At 39.2% G+C, this 20671-nt stretch overlaps 1 protein-coding gene across 1 annotated transcript in view; it reads right to left on the reverse strand.

The window, feature by feature from the left end:
• Positions 1-3668: 3668 nt before the first annotated feature.
• The window catches only part of LOC113888439 (multidrug resistance-associated protein 4-like), a 159651-nt gene continuing 142648 nt past the window's right edge, over positions 3669-20671 (reverse strand). The window contains exons 29-30 of the mRNA XM_027535568.1: positions 8898-9032; positions 3669-4167 (exon numbers count right to left, since the gene is read on the reverse strand). Coding sequence (XP_027391369.1) covers positions 4147-4167; positions 8898-9032 — 156 coding nt within the window. The 3' untranslated portion in view covers positions 3669-4146. The remainder of the gene's footprint in view (positions 4168-8897; positions 9033-20671) is intronic.

The raw sequence follows: 20671 nt of genomic DNA on the forward strand, positions 1-20671 counted from the left end.
CTCTACACCTAAAGCAACTAGAAAAGGAAGAAATGAAGAACCCCAGGGTTAGTAGAAGGAAAGAAATCTTAAAAATTAGAGCAGAAATAAATGCAAAAGAAACAAAAGAGACCATAGCAAAAATCAGCAAAGCCAAAAGCTGGTTCTTTGAAAGGATAAATAAAATTGACAAACCATTAGCCAGACTCATCAAGAAACAAAGGGAGAAAAATCAAATCAATAAAATTAGAAACGAAAATGGAGAGATCACAACAGACAACACAGAAATACAAAGGATCATAAGAGACTATTATCAACAATTATATGCCAATAAAATGGACAACGAGGAAGAAATGGACAAATTCTTAGAAAAGTACAACTTTCCAAAACTCGACAAGGAAGAAATAGAAAACCTTAACAGACCCATCACAAGCACGGAAATTGAAACTGTAATCAAAAATCTTCCAGCAAACAAAAGCCCAGGTCCAGACGGCTTCACAGCTGAATTCTACCAAAAATTTAGAGAAGAGCTAACACCTATCCTGCTCAAACTCTTCCAGAAAATTGCAGAGGAAGGTAAACTTCCAAACTCATTCTATGAGGCCACCATCACCCTAATACCAAAACCTGACAAAGATCCCACAAAAAAAGAAAACTACAGGCCAATATCACTGATGAACATAGATGCAAAAATCCTAAACAAAATTCTAGCAATCAGAATCCAACAACACATTAAAAAGATCATACACCATGACCAAGTGGGCTTTATCCCAGGGATGCAAGGATTCTTCAATATCCGCAAATCAATCAATGTAATATACCACATTAACAAATTGAAAAACAAAAACCATATGATTATCTCAATAGATGCAGAGAAAGCCTTTGACAAAATTCAACACCCATTTATGATAAAAACTCTCCAGAAAGCAGGAATAGAAGGAACATACCTCAACATAATAAAAGTTATATATGACAAACCCACAGCAAACATTATCCTCAATGGTGAAAAATTGAAAGCATTTCCTCTAAAGTCAGGAACAAGACAAGGGTGCCCACTTTCACCATTACTATTCAACATAGTTTTGGAAGTTTGGGGCACAGCAATCAGAGCAGAAAAATAAATAAAAGGAATCCAAATTGGAAAAGAAGAAGTAAAACTCTCACTATTTGCAGATGACATGATCCTCTACATAGAAAACCCTAAAGACTCCACCAGAAAATTACTAGAACTAATCAATGATTATAGTAAAGTTGCAGGATATAAAATCAACACACAGAAATCCCTTGCATTCCTATACACTAATAATGAGAAAACAGAAAGAGAAATTAAGGAAACAATTCCATTCACCATTGCAACGGAAAGAATAAAATACTTAGGAATATATCTACCTAAAGAAACTAAAGACCTATATATAGAAAACTATAAAACACTGGTGAAAGAAATCAAAGAGGACACTAATAGATGGAGAAATATACCATGTTCATGGATTGGAAGAATCAATGTAGTGAAAATGAGTATACTACCCAAAGCAATTTATAGATTCAATGCAATCCCTATCAAGCTACCAATAGTATTCTTCACAGAGCTAGAACAAATAATTTCACAATTTGTATGGAAATACAAAAAACTCGAATAGCCAAAGCGATCTTGAGAAAGAAGAATGGAACTGGAGGAATCAACCTACCTGACTTCAGGCTCTACTACAAAGCCACAGTTATCAAGACAGTATGGTACTGGCACAAAGACAGAAATATAGATCAATGGAACAAAATAGAAAGCCCAGAGATAAATCCACGCACATATGGACACCTTATCTTTGACAAAGGAGGCAAGAATATACAATGGATTAAATACAATCTCTTTAACAAGTGGTGCTGGGAAATCTGGTTAACCACTTGTAAAAGAATGAAACTAGAACACTTTCTAACACCATATACAAAAATAAACTCAAAATGGATTAAAGATCTCAACATAAGACCAGAAACTATAAAACTCCTAGAGGAGAACATAGGCAAAACACTCTCTGACATACATCACAGCAGGATCCTCTATGATCCACCTCCCAGGATATTGGAAATAAAAGTAAAAATAAACAAATGGGACCTAATTAAACTTAAAAGCTTCTGCACATCAAAGGAAACTATTAGCAAGGTGAAAAGACAGCCTTCAGAATGGGAGAAAATAATAGCAAATGAAACAACCGACAAACAACTAATCTCAAAAATATACAAGCAACTCCTACAGCTCAACTCCAGAAAAATAAATGACCCAATCAAAAAATGGGCCAAAGATCTAAATAGACATTTCTCCAAAGAAGACATACAGATGGCTAACAAACACATGAAAAGATGGTCAACATCACTCATTATCAGAGAAATGCAAATCAAAACCACTATGAGGTACCATTTCACACCAGTCAGAATGGCTGCGATCCAAAAGTCTACAAATAATAAATGCTGGAGAGGGTGTGGAGAAAAGGGAACCCTCTTACACTGTTGGTGGGAATGCAAACTAGTACAGCCACTATGGAGAACAGTGTGGAGATTCCTTAAAAAACTGGAAATAGAACTGCCTTATGATCCAGCAATCCCACTGCTGGGCATACACACTGAGGAAACCAGAAGGGAAAGAGACACGTGTACCCCAATGTTCATCGCAGCACTGTTTATAATAGCCAAGACATGGAAGCAACCTAGATGTCCATCAGCAGATGAATGGATAAGAAAGGTGTGGTACATATACACAATGGAGTATTACTCAGCCATTAAAAAGAATACATTTGAATCAGTTCTAATGAGGTGGATGAAACTGGAGCCTATTATACAGAGTGAAGTAAGCCAGAAAGAAAAACACCAATACAGTATACTAACGCATATATATGGAATTTAGAAAGATGGTAACGATAACCCTGTATATGGGACAGCAAAAGAGACACTGATGTATAGATCAGTCTTATGGACTCTGTGGGAGAGCGAGAGGGTGGGAAGATTTGGGAGAATGGCATTGAAACATGTGAAACGTCATGTATGAAACGAGATGCCAGTCCAGGTTCAATGCACGATGCTGGATGCTTGGGGCTGGTGCACTGGGACGACCCAGAGGGATGGTGTGGGGAGGGAGGAGGGAGGAGGGTTCAGGATGGGGAACACATGTATACTAATTAAATAATTTTCTATTAAAGAAAAAAAAAAAGAAAGAAAAAAAGAAAAAAAAAAGCAGATGGCATTTGTACAATAAAATGAACCCTTTGGAGGTGCAAAAAAAAAAAATGGTTACATGGTAGATTTTATGTTATATATATTTTACTACAATTTTTTAAATTGTAAAAATATAAAATCCTCTATCTACAAGACAGTCTAGAACATGTCTGTCCTTCATTAGCAAATCCCTGGACAGATTCCTACTTTGAGAAAGCATATTTTCTCTTCTTTCTCTTTTAGAGGGCTTCCCCAATGGCTCAACTGTAAAGAATCTGCCTTCGATGCAGGAGACACAGGAGATGAACGTACAATATTGTCCTGTATTTTTTGGAAGGCAACACCTCTCTCTCCTATAATGTTACTTAAACTACTTGTGTTGTATGTTTTTCCTATTAGTTTTCTCTGTAGTATTTTAACCAGAGATCTCTGAGTGGAAAAACAGATTGTAGTTCTAGTAAAGGAAGCGGTGACACAAAATGGCAACTTCACAGTCTTCAAGAATCCCTGATATAATTGGCAAGTAATATGTAATTCTGTGAACAGTAAAAGGAAAAAAAAAAATCTGTAACAGCTTTGTCTCAAATCTTAGAAAATGTGGCTTCAGAGTCCCTCAAGACAAAAAACCTGGGAGACAGCTTTTTTTGGTGGCCCGCATCTTTGATTTAGATAAAAGAAAACAGTATAACATATAAATAAACATAATAAGTCCTTTTGCAAGAGCTTGAAATCACTGAGTGAAGTTGAAGAAAAAATTACAGATTAACATCTTATGTGAATATTTGTTGCTGGTGTAAAAAAGTAAAATATAACTTATGCAGTACAAAAATCTATTAGAAAAATGCCTTTGGATTAGACATGAACTCATGGTACAATCACAACGTTGACTCAAACATTGTTAAGGCTGAGGGCTGTCCACTGGACATTCATAACATTCATAACCACACGGTCACGGTGAGTGATATCTGGTTATTTCCTTTCAAAGTGCACCTGAGGGGATAAAAAGACAAAAACCACGTTTAAGTGTTTTAAAGTCCTTCTAAGGCAACACATTTCTAGGTCCATTTCTTCATGTGGAACAGTCATATCACTACTGGAGGCACAATTGGAAAAACAGGGGTGTATTTATTCTATGGAGGAAGTAGCCCCATTAGAACTTTCACTGGGGCTGGACTTAATGACAAACAACCTGTAGATACACTTGAGTTCTGATCATTCTCATTAACAAATATGCTTTATCACTAGAGTAAATTGATAAGTAAAATCATTTTACTGACTCAAATCCTTGAGATAAATTAAAAACAAAGTGACAATGAGGCTGGGAAATCTATTAATAGCATCTGCTCAAGGGTTTCTCATTTTCCCACATAAAATGAACACAACAAATTTGGATGTTAATATCAGGTTGTAACCCCTATATTTTATAAACTCTGATTGATAATCATCAAAAATAGAAATAAGAAATGGAGAAAGCATAATACTATGTAGCCATTAAAAAAATAACTATATGCATTGATGTAACCCAAGATAGATATTAAGTGAAAAAACGAAAGAAGAGCTATCATTTGTGCTTAAAAACAGGAAGACCGCATATTCACAAGTTCTTCCTGATACACAGACCATCTCAACAGAACAGTCAACAGTGGTGCTGGGGCTCCACCTTGGGGGGGAGCTGTGTGATGACAGGAGTGGAGAGTGATTTACTTTTTGTTCATAAATTTTTTTTTCTAATTTTATTTTATTTTTAAACTTTACATAATTGTATTAGTTTTGCCAAATACCAAAATGAATCCGCCACAGGTATACATGTGTTCCCCATCCTGAACCCTCCTCCCTCCTCCCTCCCCATACCATCCCTCTGGGTCGTCCCAGTGCACTAGCCCCAAGCATCCAGTATCGTGCATCGAACCTGGACTGGCAACTTGTTTCTTACATGATATTTTACATGTTTCAATGCCATTCTCCCAAATCTTCCCACACTCTCCCTCTCCCACAGAGTCCATAAGACTGTTCTATACATCAGTGTCTCTTTTGCTGTTCATAAATTTTTAAAAAGTATTTTTAAAAGTTTTAAGATTTTATAGCATTAGATATACCATGTGTTTTAAAATATATGATTATAAATACATTTTGATTATTTAGAGCAGTGGTCCCCAACTTTTTGGCACCAGGGACCCAGTTTCATGGAAGACAATGTTTGCACAGATAGGGCGAGAAAGAGGAGATTCAGGTATAATGTGAGCGATGGGGAGCAGCAGATGAAGCTTTGCTCCTTTGCACACCACTCACCTCCTGCTGTGCAGCCCAGTCCCTAACAGCCATGGACCAAATCAGTTTGGCCCAGGAGTTGGGGACCCTTGATTTAGAGCCTCTAAAGCTACTTAGAACTATGGGTATATTTTTTATTATTGGAAGGCAAGTCTTCTGTCTACAGCCTTTTAAAACATGATCCCACTTTTATACTGTAAAATGGTCTATATTCTCAAAGCCCTTAAGCATCTGCTCTCTCATCTGATCCCTGTAATAAAACATGTGAAGAAGCCAGCCAGGCTGGAATCCCCGCTCTACACACAGGTGAGGACCTGAGGCTCAGGGACACAAGGCCATGTGGATGCTATGTGCCTCCTCCATTGATTCATACTGGGCCAGGCTCCTAGAGCTAGGATCCTGAGAATTTCATAACATCTGGGCTGTATTAGGTGATTTCATGAATTAAAAAAAAATCATGCCTCTGTTGCGCACTGGGAACAAAGAAACTTCAGAAAACCTCAATAAGATCTGCTTCATCACAGAACAGAATGGATGACAGGCATTCATTCTTTGAGCTGAACTGTGTCCCCTCCAATTTTACATGTTGAAGTCCTAAACACCACCATACCTCAGAATGTGATGGTATTTGGAGACAGTATGTTTAAATAGTCAATAAAGTGACAGTGAAGTCATATAGATGGCTCCTAATCTAACAGACTGGAGTTTTTATAAGAAGAGATCAGGACACAGGCAAACAGAGGGAAGACCATGTGAGACACAGAGAGAAGACAGATCTCCAAGCCAAGGAGAGAGACCTCAGAGGAAACCAGCCCTACTGTCATCTTGACCTCGAACTTCCAACCTCCAGGGATGTAAGGAAATACGCTTCTGTTGTTTGAGTCACCTGCTCTGTGGTCTTTGTATGGCAGCCCTAGCAAACTAATGCCCCCTTCAGCTTTATGAATCTAAAAGGTACTTTCTCTACTATTTCATGGATCAGGGTGAATCAGACAGTGATCAGTTCACCTGAACTATTTGTACAAGAAAAGGTGATGTGGTAGCACCTTCTCCCAGATGTTGAGTTTTCTCTTCAGATGAATGAATTCTGCTCTATTAGAGTGAAAACCTGGTGACATAGGCTAATCATCCTGCTGTTACAGCTCTGAACAAGGCATTGATAACTGATGCCTGCAAATTCAGAAAACTGATAATCTGACAGTATATCCTAAGAGGATGCAAAGTATGCAAAAATAATATCAAGATGGGATGAGGATCAAGAACTGCATTTCTTTCTGTAGCAGTGGCCTGAGCCAGTGGCAGGACTGAAATCTAAGAGTGAGGTTCTGTCACCCTGTGAATGTGAGTGACCGTCTCCACCTTGGCTACCACGTGAAAGGAGCAGTGTTCTCAGACTCAGCACAGAACACAGTACCTAGGTCGACATTCAGCCTCCCCAGAAATTCCCCCTCTGTGCTCCCTGGACCAGCTCTGTGACTTTGGGTGAGTCCTGGACCCAATCTCTTCATCCATGACATGGGATAAAAAGGGCAGTCATGAGGATTAAATGAAATCATATGCATGAGAGCTATGTAAAATAAATTATATAGAACCACACAAATGTAACTTACCATTAATATTGTTAGAGTGGGTGCAGGATTACTAGATCAGGAATCAAAAGATTTCTAGTTCTGTGACCTATACCTGCTTCTGTATGACCGATGTCTGCTTCTTTATGTAACACTTTATCTAAAACATATACTTAAAGAACAGATTTCTAATTCTGCATCTGCTGCAAACTAGCTTAACACCAGTTATATACATAGGACCACATTTCTTCTAAGAGGAATTAGTTTCCTCACCTCTAAAGTGAGGATGTTGAACCCTATTATCTTATCTGGACTTATCTAAACTTCTGAGATCAATTTCTCATTACTTAACATCTTGATCATATATAAGGATAATATAGTTTTTAAATGAACAATTAGACACATAGGTGGGGACACCTGTATTTGATGTGTAATGCCTAAGTTCAAAAGAACAAAAGGTTTTGTAAGAGTCCTGACTCATTTGTGACTAGGTTATATGGGAATCATAAATGATTATCAGGTCTCAGGAGGGAAACTCTGACTGGGAGACATGCTAGTAGATGAAAGCACTCTGTGAATTTTAGGCACAAAAAAATACAGAGCTCCATGTTCAATTTCTCAACATTTGCATACAATACAGTACTTACAAAAAGCTATCTCCTATCCCATGAACAGTGGAAGGTACTGCTCTGCATTTTCTCATTTCTAAGGAGGATTGAGAAGAAACAGTGACAGAGGGAATTTAAGCCACATTTTAAGGTAAGTCTTTCATACAGAAATAGATACTGAGGCATGTTTTCTTTAACAGATATTTTAAATATTACAAAAGTAACTTTATTGTACTTACAAATGAAAATCTGGGAAAGGCAGAAAAGTATGAAGAAGGTAAAATGCATCCATAATCTCATACCCAGAGATAAATTTTCAGTGAGGAAGCTTCATCACATATAGCTAGATAACTCATCCCACCCTGAACAACGCATCTCAAGTGGCAAGAACACCACACCTTCCCTCTCTCCCTCTATCTTCCCATCAGTGTCAATCCCACCTTGTTCCAGAATGAATTACAGGTGGCCGCATGACAATCGCTAAATCCCTCAAACTAGACCTCAGTTGTCACATCTGTACAAGACACTACCACCTCATCTTTGTGAGAAAGACACCACGTGAGTGAATGTCGCTCACTGAGTGCCTTCCTCACACCATGTGCAGCGCTTAGTGCTTTCGCCCACCTCATCTTCAAGCACCATCCAGAGTACCGTGTTAAGGTATTGTGAACTCCTGATTTATCCTGATGACAATCTACCTTCTTCTGGAAGGTAAAGGCAGTAGTGTTGGGGAGGGGATAATTGAATAAAATTTTAAACAATATAGAATTAGGGATTAAGTGACAGTATTGTGTAGGAGTTTTCTTTACAGCTTAGAAACAGAAGCAACTTATACCTTTCCCTGGTAAATCTTCATAGACTCAAAATATTCCAAATTTTTTTTCCTTAAACTATCAAATTTCATGGATGTTTCTGACAGCACTTGGATCACAAATGTGCTGAGGGCCAATCAGAATGAAACGCCAAGCGTCTGCAAAATGAGAGTGTTCTGTGCACTAATGGAATGTGAGTCTAGGGTCCAAGTGTGGTAAGTCCTATCTGAAATCTGTCTTGAGTGCAGGTGTGCGTGTGCATAGAAAAGCACACTCATACTACCCCGCACCCCCACCACTACTGCAGATTCTCAGCAGACTTGCCCACCACGTCTTGTTAAGACCCAGTCATGAAGCTTAGTCTCTGGAGGTTTATGATTGGAAAGGGCACAGAGATCCCAGGTGGAGATTTTGAAGAATGAAGCTGGAGACAAACTAATTACAAAGTCAGGCAACAGACTCACCTGTTTTGCCCTTTCAATGAGGGCAGAGGCCTCTGCCTTACCCAGGTTTTGCACCATGTTGTAAAACAGGCTGTATTTATTTTGCAGCAAATCATATGGCTGGCTACATTCTTTCCATCTCCCTAAATCCAAAACCTGTTAATCATCAGAAAGAAACCAATTAGCACCAATGTTTTACAGTAACATATTATGTATATGTGTCTCTGTGTTAAGTCATTTCAGTCATGTTCAACTCTTTGCAACTCTATGGACTGTAGCCCGCCAGGCTCCTCAGTCCATGGGATTCTCCAGGCAAGAATATTGAGTGGATTGCCACTTCCTTCTCCAAGGGATCTTTTCTACCCATGGATTGGGTCCTGCATTGGCAGGAGGATTCTTTACCATGAGCACCAAATGTTTCACAGTAACACATTATAACCTGGACAATATTTCAAAAACAGGCAGGACAGGAGAGTAGGGAGAATTTATTTGGGTGTTAGAACTGGCTGGTGTTTAAATGGTTTGATTACCCTGTTTTACTAGGCAGACAAAGGTCTAACCTGATCTTTTATTATTATAAGGTTATAGGAAAGGAAGAAAATGAAAATTTTACACTATGATTACTGGCACTCAGCAGTATGTAGCATCTTATATTCTTCCTAGGGCATTTGGGATTGTTATCATTAGTTAGCACTTTTAGCTGTCAGACTCTGAGCTTTGAGGTATATTTATACAGATACACAGAGTTGCCAAATATCTAGATTCAAGAAAATCAAAGGCAATTTATCTAAAAAGCAGGTTGATATCAGACAAACCAGATGACAGTGACCTGACAGCAAATTGTCAAGCTGGTTTGACAGAATCTGAGCAAAATTTGGGGGAAAAAAAGATGATGCTTCTGGAATTTCTTTAGGGTTCTGGAATACTGTCAGCGGCTAAGAGGGGCTGAATCCTTTGTCTGAGAGATTAAGATGTTTATTGAAGTTGGCTGTGGTTGTAGTTTATTATTCTGAGAGTGAAAGGATGGCAAAAGGAGCTGCTACATAGCAGCTTTAGTAGAAGTGCTCTGCATAAAAATGAACTCTAGAAATCCAATTTTCTCCTTCAGTTCAGTTCAGTCAGTCAGTCATGTCCAACTCTTTGTGACCCCATGAATAGCAGCATGCCAGACCTCCCTGTCCATTACCAGTTCTCAGAGTTTAAACAAAATCATGTCCATTGAGTCGGTGATGCCATCCAGCCATCTCATCCTCTGTCGTCCCCTTCTCCTCCTGCCCCCAATCCCTCCCAGCATCAGAGTCTTTTCCAATGAGTCAACTCTACACACAAGGTGGCCAAAGTATTGAAGTTTCAGCTTTAACATCAGTCCTTCCAATGAACACCCAGGACTGATCTCCTTTAGGATGGACTGGTTGGATCTCCTTGCAGTCCAGGGACTCTCAAGAGTCTTATCCAACACCACAGTTCAAAAGCACCAATTCTTTGGTTCTCAGCTTTCTTCACAGTCCAACTCTCACATCCATACATGACCACTGGAAAAAACATAGCCTTGACTAGACGGACATTGTTGGCAAATAATATCTCTGCTTTTGAATATGCTATCTAGGTTGGTCGTAACTTTCCTTCCAAGGAGTAAGTGTCTTTTAATTTCATGGCTGCAATCACCATCTGCAGTGACTTTGGAGCCCAAAAAGTCTGACACTATTTCCACTGTTTCCCCATCTGTTTGCCATGAAGTGATGGGACCAGATGCCATGATCTTCATTTTCTGAGTGTTGAGCTTTAAGCTAACTTTTTCACTCTCCTCTTTCACTTTCATCAAGAGGCATTTTAGTTCCTCTTCACTTTCTGCCATAAGGGTGGTGTCATCTGCATGTCTGAGGCTACTGATATTTCTCCCGGTAATCTTGATTCCAGCTTGTGCTTCTTCCAGGCCAGCGTTTCTCATGATGTACTCTGCATATAAGTTAAATAAACAGGGTGACAATATACAGCCTTGATGTACTCCTTTTCCTATTTGGAACCAGTCTGTTGTTCCATGTTCAGTTCTAACTGTTGCTTCCTGACCTGCATACAGGTTTCTCAAGAGGCAGGTCAGGTGGTCTGGTATTCCCATCTCTTTCAGAATTTTCCACAGTTTATTGTGATCCATGCAGTCAAAGGCTTTGGCATAGTCAATAAAGTAGAAATAGATGTTTTTCTGGAGCTCTCTTGCTTTTTCAATGATCTAGCAGATGTTGGCAATTTGAACTCTGGTTCCTCTGCCTTTTCTAAAACCAGCTTAAACATCCGGAAGTTCACGGTTCATGTACTGCTGAAGCCTGGCTTGGAGAATTTTGAGCATTACTTTACTAGCGTGTGAGAGGAGTGCAATTGTGCGGTAGTTTGAGCATTCTTTGGCATTGCCTTTCTTTGGGCTTGGAATGAAAACTGACCTTTTCCAGTCCTGTGGCCACTGCTCAGTTTTCCAAATTTGCTGGCATGTTGAGTGCAGCACTTTCACAGCATCATCTTTCAGGATTTGAAATAGCTCAACTGGAATTCCATCACCTCCACTAGCTTTGTTCATAGTGATGGTTTCTAAGGCCCACTTGACTTCACATTCCAGGATGTCTGGCTCTAGGTGAGTGATCATACCATCGTGATTATCTTGGACACGAAGATCTTTTTTGTACAGTTCTTCTGTGTATTTTTGCCACTTTTCTTAATATCTTCTCCTTCTGTTAGGTCCATACCATTTCTGTCCTTTATCGAGCCCATCTTTGCATGAGATGTTCCCTTGGTATCTCTAATTTTCTTGAAGAGATCTCTAGTCTTTCCCATTTTGTTGTTTTCCTCTATTTCTTTGCACTGATGACTGAGGAAGGCTTTCTTATCTCTCCTTGCTATTCTTTGGAACTCTACATTCAGATGCTTATATCTTTCCTTTTCTCCTTTGCTTTTCACTTCTCTTCTTTTCACAGCTATTTGTAAGGCCTCCCCAGGCAGCCATTTTGCTTTTTTGCATTTCTTTTACATGGGGATGGTCTTGATCCCTGTCTCTTGTACAATGTCACGAACCTCTGTCCATAGTTCATCAGGCATTCTATCTATCAGATCTAGTCCCTTAAATCTATTTCTCACTTCCACTGTATAATCATAAGGGATTTGATTTAGGTCATACCTGAATGCAGATGACACCACCCTTATGGCAGAAAGTGAAGAGGAACTAAAATGCCTCTTGATGAAGGTGAAAGAGGAGAGTGAAAAAGTTGGCTTAAAGCTCAACATTCAGAAGATGAAGATCATGGCATCTGGTCCCATCACTTCATGGGAAATAGATGGGGAAACAGTGGAAACAGTGTCAGACTTCATTTTTGGGGGCTTCAAAATCACTGCAGATGGTGACTGCAGCCATGAAATTAAAAGACGCTTACTCCTTGGAAGAAAAGTTATGACTAACCTAGATAGCATATTCAAAAGCAGAGACATTATTTGCCAACAAATGTCCATCTAGTCAAGGCTATGGTTTTTCCAGTGGTCATGTATGGATGTGAGAGTTGGACTGTGAAGAAAGCTGAGCACTGAAGAATTGATGCTTTTGAATTGTGGTGTTGGAGAAGACTCTTGAGAGTCCCTTGGACTGCAAGGAGATCCAACCAGTCCATTCTGAAGGAGGTCAGCCTTGGGATTTCTTTGGAAGGCATGATGCTAAAGCTGAAACTTCAATACTTTTGCCACCTAATGTGAAGAGTAGACTCATTGGAAAAGACTCTGATGCTGGGAGGGATTGAGGGCAGGAAGAGAAGGGGACGACAGAGGATGAGATGGCTGGATGGCATCACTGACTTGATGGACATGAGTCTGAGTGAACTCCGGGAGATGGTCATGGACAGGGGGGCCTGGTGTGCTCCGATTCATGGGGTCGCAAAAAGTCGGACACGACTGAGCGACTGAACTGAATGGTCTCGTGGTTTTCCCTACTTTCTTCAGTTTAAGTCTGAATTTGGCAACAAGGAGTTCATGATCTGAGCCACAGTCAGCTCCTGGTCTTGTTTTTGCTGACTGTATAGAGCTTCTCCATCTTTGGCTGCAAAGAATATAATCAATCTGGTTTCAATGTTGACCATATGGTGATGTCCATGTGTAGAATCTTCTCTTATGTTGTTAGAAGAGGGTGTTTGCTATGACCAGTGCATTCTCTTGGCAAAACTCTATTAGCCTTTGCCTTGCCTCATTCTGTATTCAAAGGCCAAATCTGCCTGTTACTCCAGGTGTTTCTTGACTTCCTACTTTTGCATTCTAGTCTCCTATAATGAAAAGGACATCTTTTTTGGGTGTTAGTTCTAAAAGGTCTTGTAGGTCTTCATAGAACCGTTCAATTTCAGCTTCTTCAACATTACTGGTTGGGGCATAGGCTTGGATTACTGTGATATTGAATGGTTTGCCTTGGAAATGAACAGAGATCATTCTGTTGTTTTTGAGATTGCATCCAAGTACTGCATTTCAGACTCTTTTGTTGACCCTGATGGCTACTCCATTTCTTCTAAGGGATTCCTGCCCACAGTAGTGGATATAATGGTTATCTGAGTTAAATTCACCCATTCCAGTCCATTTAGTTCTCCTTGGATAAGGTCAAAGAAGCAGTTAAGAAATTGAGCTTGTAATTCTAGTGATCATGGACCACACAGCACATGGAGGCAGCCCAATCTGAACTGCCTAGGACCTGAACCTGTTTTCACAAATTATTTTTCTCTGCTCCTTTTTCTTTCTTTCTTAAGCTGCCTTCCTTCCACCCCCTTTATTGCTCATTAATACGTCTGCTGGGCTACCTGGGTAGCTCAGCTGCTAAATAATCCACCTGCAAAGCAGGACACGCTGGTTCAATTCCTGGGTGGGGAAGTTCCCCTGGAGAAAGGTAGGCTACTCACTCTAGTGTTCATGGGCTCCCCTGGTGCCTCAGATGGTAAAGAATCCACCTGTTGTGGGAAACCTGGGTTCGATCCTGCATTGGGAGGATCTCCTGGAGGATGGCATGGCAACCCACTCTAGTGTTCTTGCCTGGAAAATCTCATGGACAGGGGAGCCTGGCCAGCTACAGTCTATGGAGTCACAAAGAGTCAGACATCAAGAGACTAAGGATAATAGGTCTCTGCTTACTGACTAAACACAAGGAAGTGAAGTGAAAGTCATTCAGTCGAGTCTGACTCTTTGGAACCCCATGGACTATATAGTCCATGGGATTCTCCAGGCCACAATTCTGGAGTAAGCATAATAGACCTGCTAATTGTAAACTGAAAGAGAGAGGATGGGGCTTATAACTCTCCCTTTCTACTTATTAGTGACTTTGGTTAATTATTTTTTTGGGGTGGGGGAGGGAGTGTCTGAAACAATTTGCTAAAGTTATATAACTCTTAAAAAGTTCTGATGTTAAGTAGTATTTTTTTCTTCATTTAAAGTGAATACATCTTTAAGAGAATATGCTGAAACTCTAAACAAGACACAGGTTGCTTTTCCACATCTAGGTATTATAGTTAATTCCATTCTTTGTAATTAATTAGAAATATTTATTAAGTCTCATAAAGTCCATTTTCCTGTTACTCTTTTGTTCACTCCTGTAGATCATTGCTAAGGGCAGCTCTCTCAAAAGAGCCCAAGAATAACAGAATCTGTCACATCCACATAATAATTTATATCTTCTGTAACTTGTCCAACTCAGATGCTCTGAATGTATAATTTTACTAAAGTGTAACATAAGAGAACATAACTACTCATTCTGAAGTTGAGGAATAAAAAGTAAAGTTTTAAAACATGGGTATCCAAACACCTTTGTTCAATGAATCTATGAAAGAGTTGTCAGGAATATACAGTGGAGAAGACAGTCTCTTTAGTAAATAGTACTTGGATAGCTGGACACGTGGAGTGTTAGGTCCATGAATCAAGGCAAATTAGAAGTGTTCAAAGAGGAGATGGCAAGAGTTAACATCGACATTTTAGGAATCAATGAACTAAAATGGACTGGAATAGGTGAATTTAACTCAGATGACCATTATATATATCTACTACTGTAGGGAAGAATCTCTTAGAAGAAATGAAGTAGCCCCCATAGTCATCAAAAGAGTCTGAAATGCAGTACTTGGATGCAATCTCAAAAATGACAAAATGGTCTCTGTTCTTTTTCAGGCAAACCATTCAATATCAAAGTAATTCAAGTCTATTCTCCAACCAGTAATGATGAAGAAGCTGAGGTTGAACAGTTCTATGAAAACCTACAAGACTTTCTAAAACTAACACCCCAAAAAGATGTCCTTTTCATTATAGGGGACTGGAATGCAAAAGTAGAAATTCAAGAAATACCTGAAATAACAGGCAAATTTGGCCTTGGAGTACCAAATGAAGCAGGGCAAAGACTAATAGAGTTTTGCCAAGAGAACACACTGGTCATAGCAAACACCCTCTTCCTACAACACAAGAGAAGATTCTATACATGGACATCACCAGATGGTCAATACAGAAATCAGATGAATTATATTCTTTCAGCCAAACATGAAGAAGCTCTATACAGTCAGCAAAAACAAGACCAGGAGCTGATTGTGGTTCAGATCATGAACTGCTTATTGTAAAATTCAGACTTAAGTTGAAGATAGTAGGAAAAACCACTACACCATTTAGGTATGACCTAAATCAAATTCCTTATGATTATATGTTGGAAGTGACAAAGAGATTCGAGGGATTAGATCTGATAGACAGAGTGCCTGAAGAACTATGGACAGAGGTTCCTGACACTGTACGGGAGGCAGAGATTGAGCCCATCCCCAAGAAAAAGAAATGCAAAAAGGCAAAATGGTTGCCTGAGGAGGACTTACAAATAGTTGTGAAAAGAAGAGAAGCAAAGGGCAAAGAAGAAAAGGAAAGATATACCCATCTGAATGCAAAGCCCCAAAGAATAGAGGAGAGATAAGAAAACCTTCCTCAGTGATCAATGCAAATAAATAGAGGAAAACAGTAGAATGGGAAAGCCTAGAAATGTCTCCAAGACAATCAGAGATACCAAGGGAACATTTAAGGCAAAGATAGGCACAATAAAGGACAGAAATGTTATGGACCTAACAGAAGCAGAAGATATTAAGAAGTGGTAAGAATACACAGAAGAACTATACAAAAAAGATCTTCATGACACAGATAACCATGATGGTGTGACTTCCCTAGAGCCAGATATCCTGGAATGTGAAGTCAAGTGGGCCTTAGGAAGCATCACTATGAACAAAGCTAGTGGAGGTGATGGAATTTCAGTTGAGCTAATTCAAATCCTAAAAGATGATGCTGTGATAGTGCTTCACTCAATATACCAGAAAATTTGGAAAACTCAGCAGGACTGGAAAAAGCCATTTTTCATTCCAATCCCAAAGAAAGGCAATGCCAAAGAATGCTCAAACTACCATACAATTGCACACATCTCACATGCTAGCAAAGTAATGCTCAAAACTCTCCAAGCCAAGCTTCAACAGTACGTGAATGATGAACTTCCAGATGTTCAAGCTGGATTTAGAAAAGGCAGAGAAACCAGAGATCAAATTGCCAACATGCCTGGATCATTGAAAAAGCAATAGAGTTCCAGAAAATCATCTGCTTGTGCTTTATTGACTACGCCAAAATGTTTGATTGTGTGGATCACAACAAATTGCAGAAAATTCTTAAAAGATGGGACTACCAGACCACCTGACCTGCCTCCTCAGAAACCTGTATGCAAGTCAGGAAGCAACAGTTAGAACCAGTCATAGAACAACAAACTGGTTCCAAATTGGGAAAGGAATATGTCAAGGCTGTATATTATCACTTTGCTTATTTAACTTATATGCAGAGTACACCATGAGAAACATCGGGCTGGATGAAGCCCAAGCTGGAATCAAGATTTCTGGGAGAAATATCAATAACCTCAGATATGCAGATGATACCACCTTTATGGCAGAAATCAAAGAAGAACTAAAGAGCCTCTTGATGAGAGTGAAAAAGTTGTCTTAAAACTCAACATTCAGAAAACTAAGATCATGACCTCTGGTCCCATCACTTCATGACAAATAGATGGGGAAACAGTGGAAACAGTGACAGAGTTTATTTTGGGGGGCTCCAAAATCACGGAATATGGTGACTACAGCCATGAAATTAAAAGACACTTGCTCCTTTGAAGAAAAGTTATGACCAACCTAGACAGCATATTAAAAAGCAGAAGTATTACTTTGGTGACAAAGGTCTATCTAGTCAAAGCTATGGTTTTTCCAGGAGTCATATATGGATATGAGAGTTGGACCATAAAGAAAACTGAGCACCAATTCTTGTGGTGTTGGAGAAAACTCCTGAGCGTCCTTTGTACTTCAAGGAGCTCCAACGAGTCCATCATAAAGGAAATCAGTCCTGAATATTCATCGGAAGGACTGATGCTGAAGCTGAAATTCCAATACTTCAGCCACCTGATGTGAAGAACTGATTCATTGGAAAAGACTCTGATGTTGGGAAAGATTGAAGGCAGGAGGAGAAGGGGACAACAGTGGATGCGATGGTTGGATGGCATCACTGATTTGATGGACATGAGTTTATGTAACCTCCAGGAGTTGGTGATGGGCAGGGAAGCCTGGCATGCTGCAGTCCATGGTGTTGCAAAGAGTCAGATACGACTGAGTGACTGAACTGAACTGAACTGGACACCTACATGGAAATAAATGAAATTAGAACACACTAATTTTTTTGTATATGTACAACCACAGAAAATAAACCACATACAAATATAAACTCAAAATGGTGTAAGGCCTCATATAAAACTGGATACAATAAAATTAGAGGAAAACACAAAACACTCTTTGACATGAATCATGGCAATAGCTTCTTAGTCTCCCAAAGCAAAAGAAAAAAAGCAAAAGTAAACAATCAATTGGGACCTAATCAAACCTACAATTGGGACCTAATCAAACCTATAATCTTTTAACAGCAAACAACACTAACCAAATGAAGAGACAATACCTAAGGAATGAGATAAAATATTTACAAATGATGTGACTGACAGGGGGTTATTATCTAAAATATACAAACATCTCATATAACTCAATATCAATAAACCAATAACCCAATCAAAAAGTGGACAGAAGACTTAAATAGACATTTCTCCAAAGAAGGCATACAGAAGACCAACGAGCACATGAAAAGATGTTCCACATCACTAATTATCAGAGAAATGTTAATCAAAATCATAATGAGGTACCACATCCCATGGATCAGAACGGCCATCATTATCAAATCTACAGATAACCAATGCTATAGAGGGTGAGAAGAAAAAGATACACCTTTGACACTATTGGTGGGAAAATAACTTGGTGCACTATTGGTGGGAATATAACTGGAAAACAGTATGGAGATTTCTGAAACAACTGAAAATAGAGCTACCATATGATGTAACAATCTCACTACTGGGCATGTATCTAGAAAAGACAAAAACGCTAATTCAAAAATACACACACCCCAACATTCACAGCAGCAGCACTTAAAATAGCCAAAATATGGAAACAACCTAATTGTTAATCAACAGATGACTGGTTTAAGAAAATCACACACACACACACACACACACACACGCACGCACATATATGCACTATGGAATATTTCTCAGACCATAATAAACGATGAAATATTGCCATCTTCACTAACACAGGTGGACCTAGAGAATATCATACTAAGTGAAGTAAATCAGACAGAGAAAGACAAATATGATATCATTTATATGTAGAACCTAATCAATAATACAAATGAATCTACATACAAAATAGACTCACAGACACAGAAAATAAACTCACGTTTACCAAAGAGGAAAAGAGGGGGCATATAAATTGGAGCTATAGGGCCAATAGATACAAACTACCATAAATGGAACAGATAATCAAAATAGACTTAATGTATAATACAGGGAAATATATCCAATATCTTATAATTACCTATAATGGAAAATATTCTAAAAAAAATATTTACGTGAATCATTTTGCTATATATCTGAAACTAACAAAATACTGTCAATCAACTATATTTCATGTTTATAAACAGGAGTAACACATGGCCACAACACATTTGAGGAACACTTAAATAAATTTTCATTAATTTCTGAATTGATTCTGCAAACATTTATTGCACATTTAAGTGCCCTGATGGCATTTTCCTAGATTCTGTGGAAGATGAAAACACATAAGCCACAGACCCTGCTCCTATGGAGCCTGTACTGAGAAAAGAGAGAAGAAAACCTCAAGTGTTTATCATGCAGGAAAAAAAGCACAAGAAGGGTTTAGTAACAGAAGAGATGACTTCTGACCAGAGGTTCTAAGGATGAGCTTCAAGGAGGACAGAGGGCAATGAACTAGGCCTTGAAGAAAGGACAGGCATGAACAGGAAGAAACAAAGGTGGATGGGTGGACAGTGGTCATTCCAGACACAGTGACTATGATGGGCCAAGTGGACTGGAGTGAGCCTGGCAGCTCCTTAAGGGCAGGGTTATACAGTTTTCCTTGTTCACTGATGCATCCCAGGGCCCTGGCATTGTACATGATAAGTATCAGGCACACAGTACATGCCAGTTGAAAGTTCAATACAAATGAAACTAAATTCAGGGTGTGACTGGGTGAGCAGCCAATGGTGTGATCTATCAAGACTACAGGGTGAGATCAAGGGGAGGATGAGTCCAGCTGGCATGGGAACAGATAAGGCAGGGGATACAGGGATGACAGGATGAAGGATGTAGACCTAGAGGACCACATGCTTCAGGTGGATGGCTATGGACAAGAGGGAGAGTGAGAGGGGAAATGAGGGAGGGACAAACCAGGGCTGAGGATGGAGGCTTCAAACTAATTTATGTCAAATACTGGAAAAGATAAAGAAGAAGAGAGATAGAAAGGAGGGGGAGTTGAGAGGCTCAGGAGGACCATGCAGCCACAGATATTCCAGGTAGCTGTCCTACACATAAAGATTAAATGGAGCCACTGCAAGATAATCCGATTAGTTTTCATTGGCAGGATGCTATCACTGATAATGGAATGGCTGCAGGGAAAGGTGGGGACAGGAGAGGCTGGAAGAAAAGCCTAGTAAGAAAGAGATGCCAGATACAGTTTTCAATATGGTGACAAACAATAAAGGGAGATCCCATTAGGGACAAATAGACTGGGGAGGGGAAGATCTGAGTATTAGACCTCTATTTTTGAGTGCCAGGTGACACAGGGACAGTTGTCCAACCTTGGAAGTTGGGTCCTTAATTAAATGGGTTCTTGTAATTTTCTCAGAGGCTGGACTGTGTGGCAGGCATTAACTCAAAACTTTTTCTTAGGTCTTGAAATAAGTCATTCTTCTTGCCCATGGAATGATGAAGTCCGGGTCATAGTCACCTCCATAATTGCTCTCCCAAATCTTCTGCTTTTGCATGTAAGCACCACCTTCATAAAGTATTTCTTTTCCCTTATTGTGCTCTCTATGTTCACATTAGTTATCTTTTCTCTAAAAACTTGAATGAAAACACTTGGCATGTTTTTGAAGGAGGTTTCTCTTCTGAAATGTTACAACTATATCCATGCAGGCTTATGAAAGAAAAATTCCATGAAGGTAAAAAACAGAATTTAAGTAAAACTCTAGTTAGGTGTGAGCTGTTTTGTGCTTTTCAGGTGGGTATATTACAACAGTTTCTGGTTTTGATTTATCTGGGAAAAAGTATACTTAGAAGATACTTGAGTTGAGGAAAAGAGGTAAAGAATATGGATAAGATCATTTACAAATAGAAGAGGTAGAATTTGAGA

The sequence above is a fragment of the Bos indicus x Bos taurus genome, unplaced genomic scaffold (assembly GCF_003369695.1).
Source record: "Bos indicus x Bos taurus breed Angus x Brahman F1 hybrid unplaced genomic scaffold, Bos_hybrid_MaternalHap_v2.0 SuperScaffold_100135, whole genome shotgun sequence".
Lineage (NCBI taxonomy): Eukaryota > Metazoa > Chordata > Mammalia > Artiodactyla > Bovidae > Bos > Bos indicus x Bos taurus.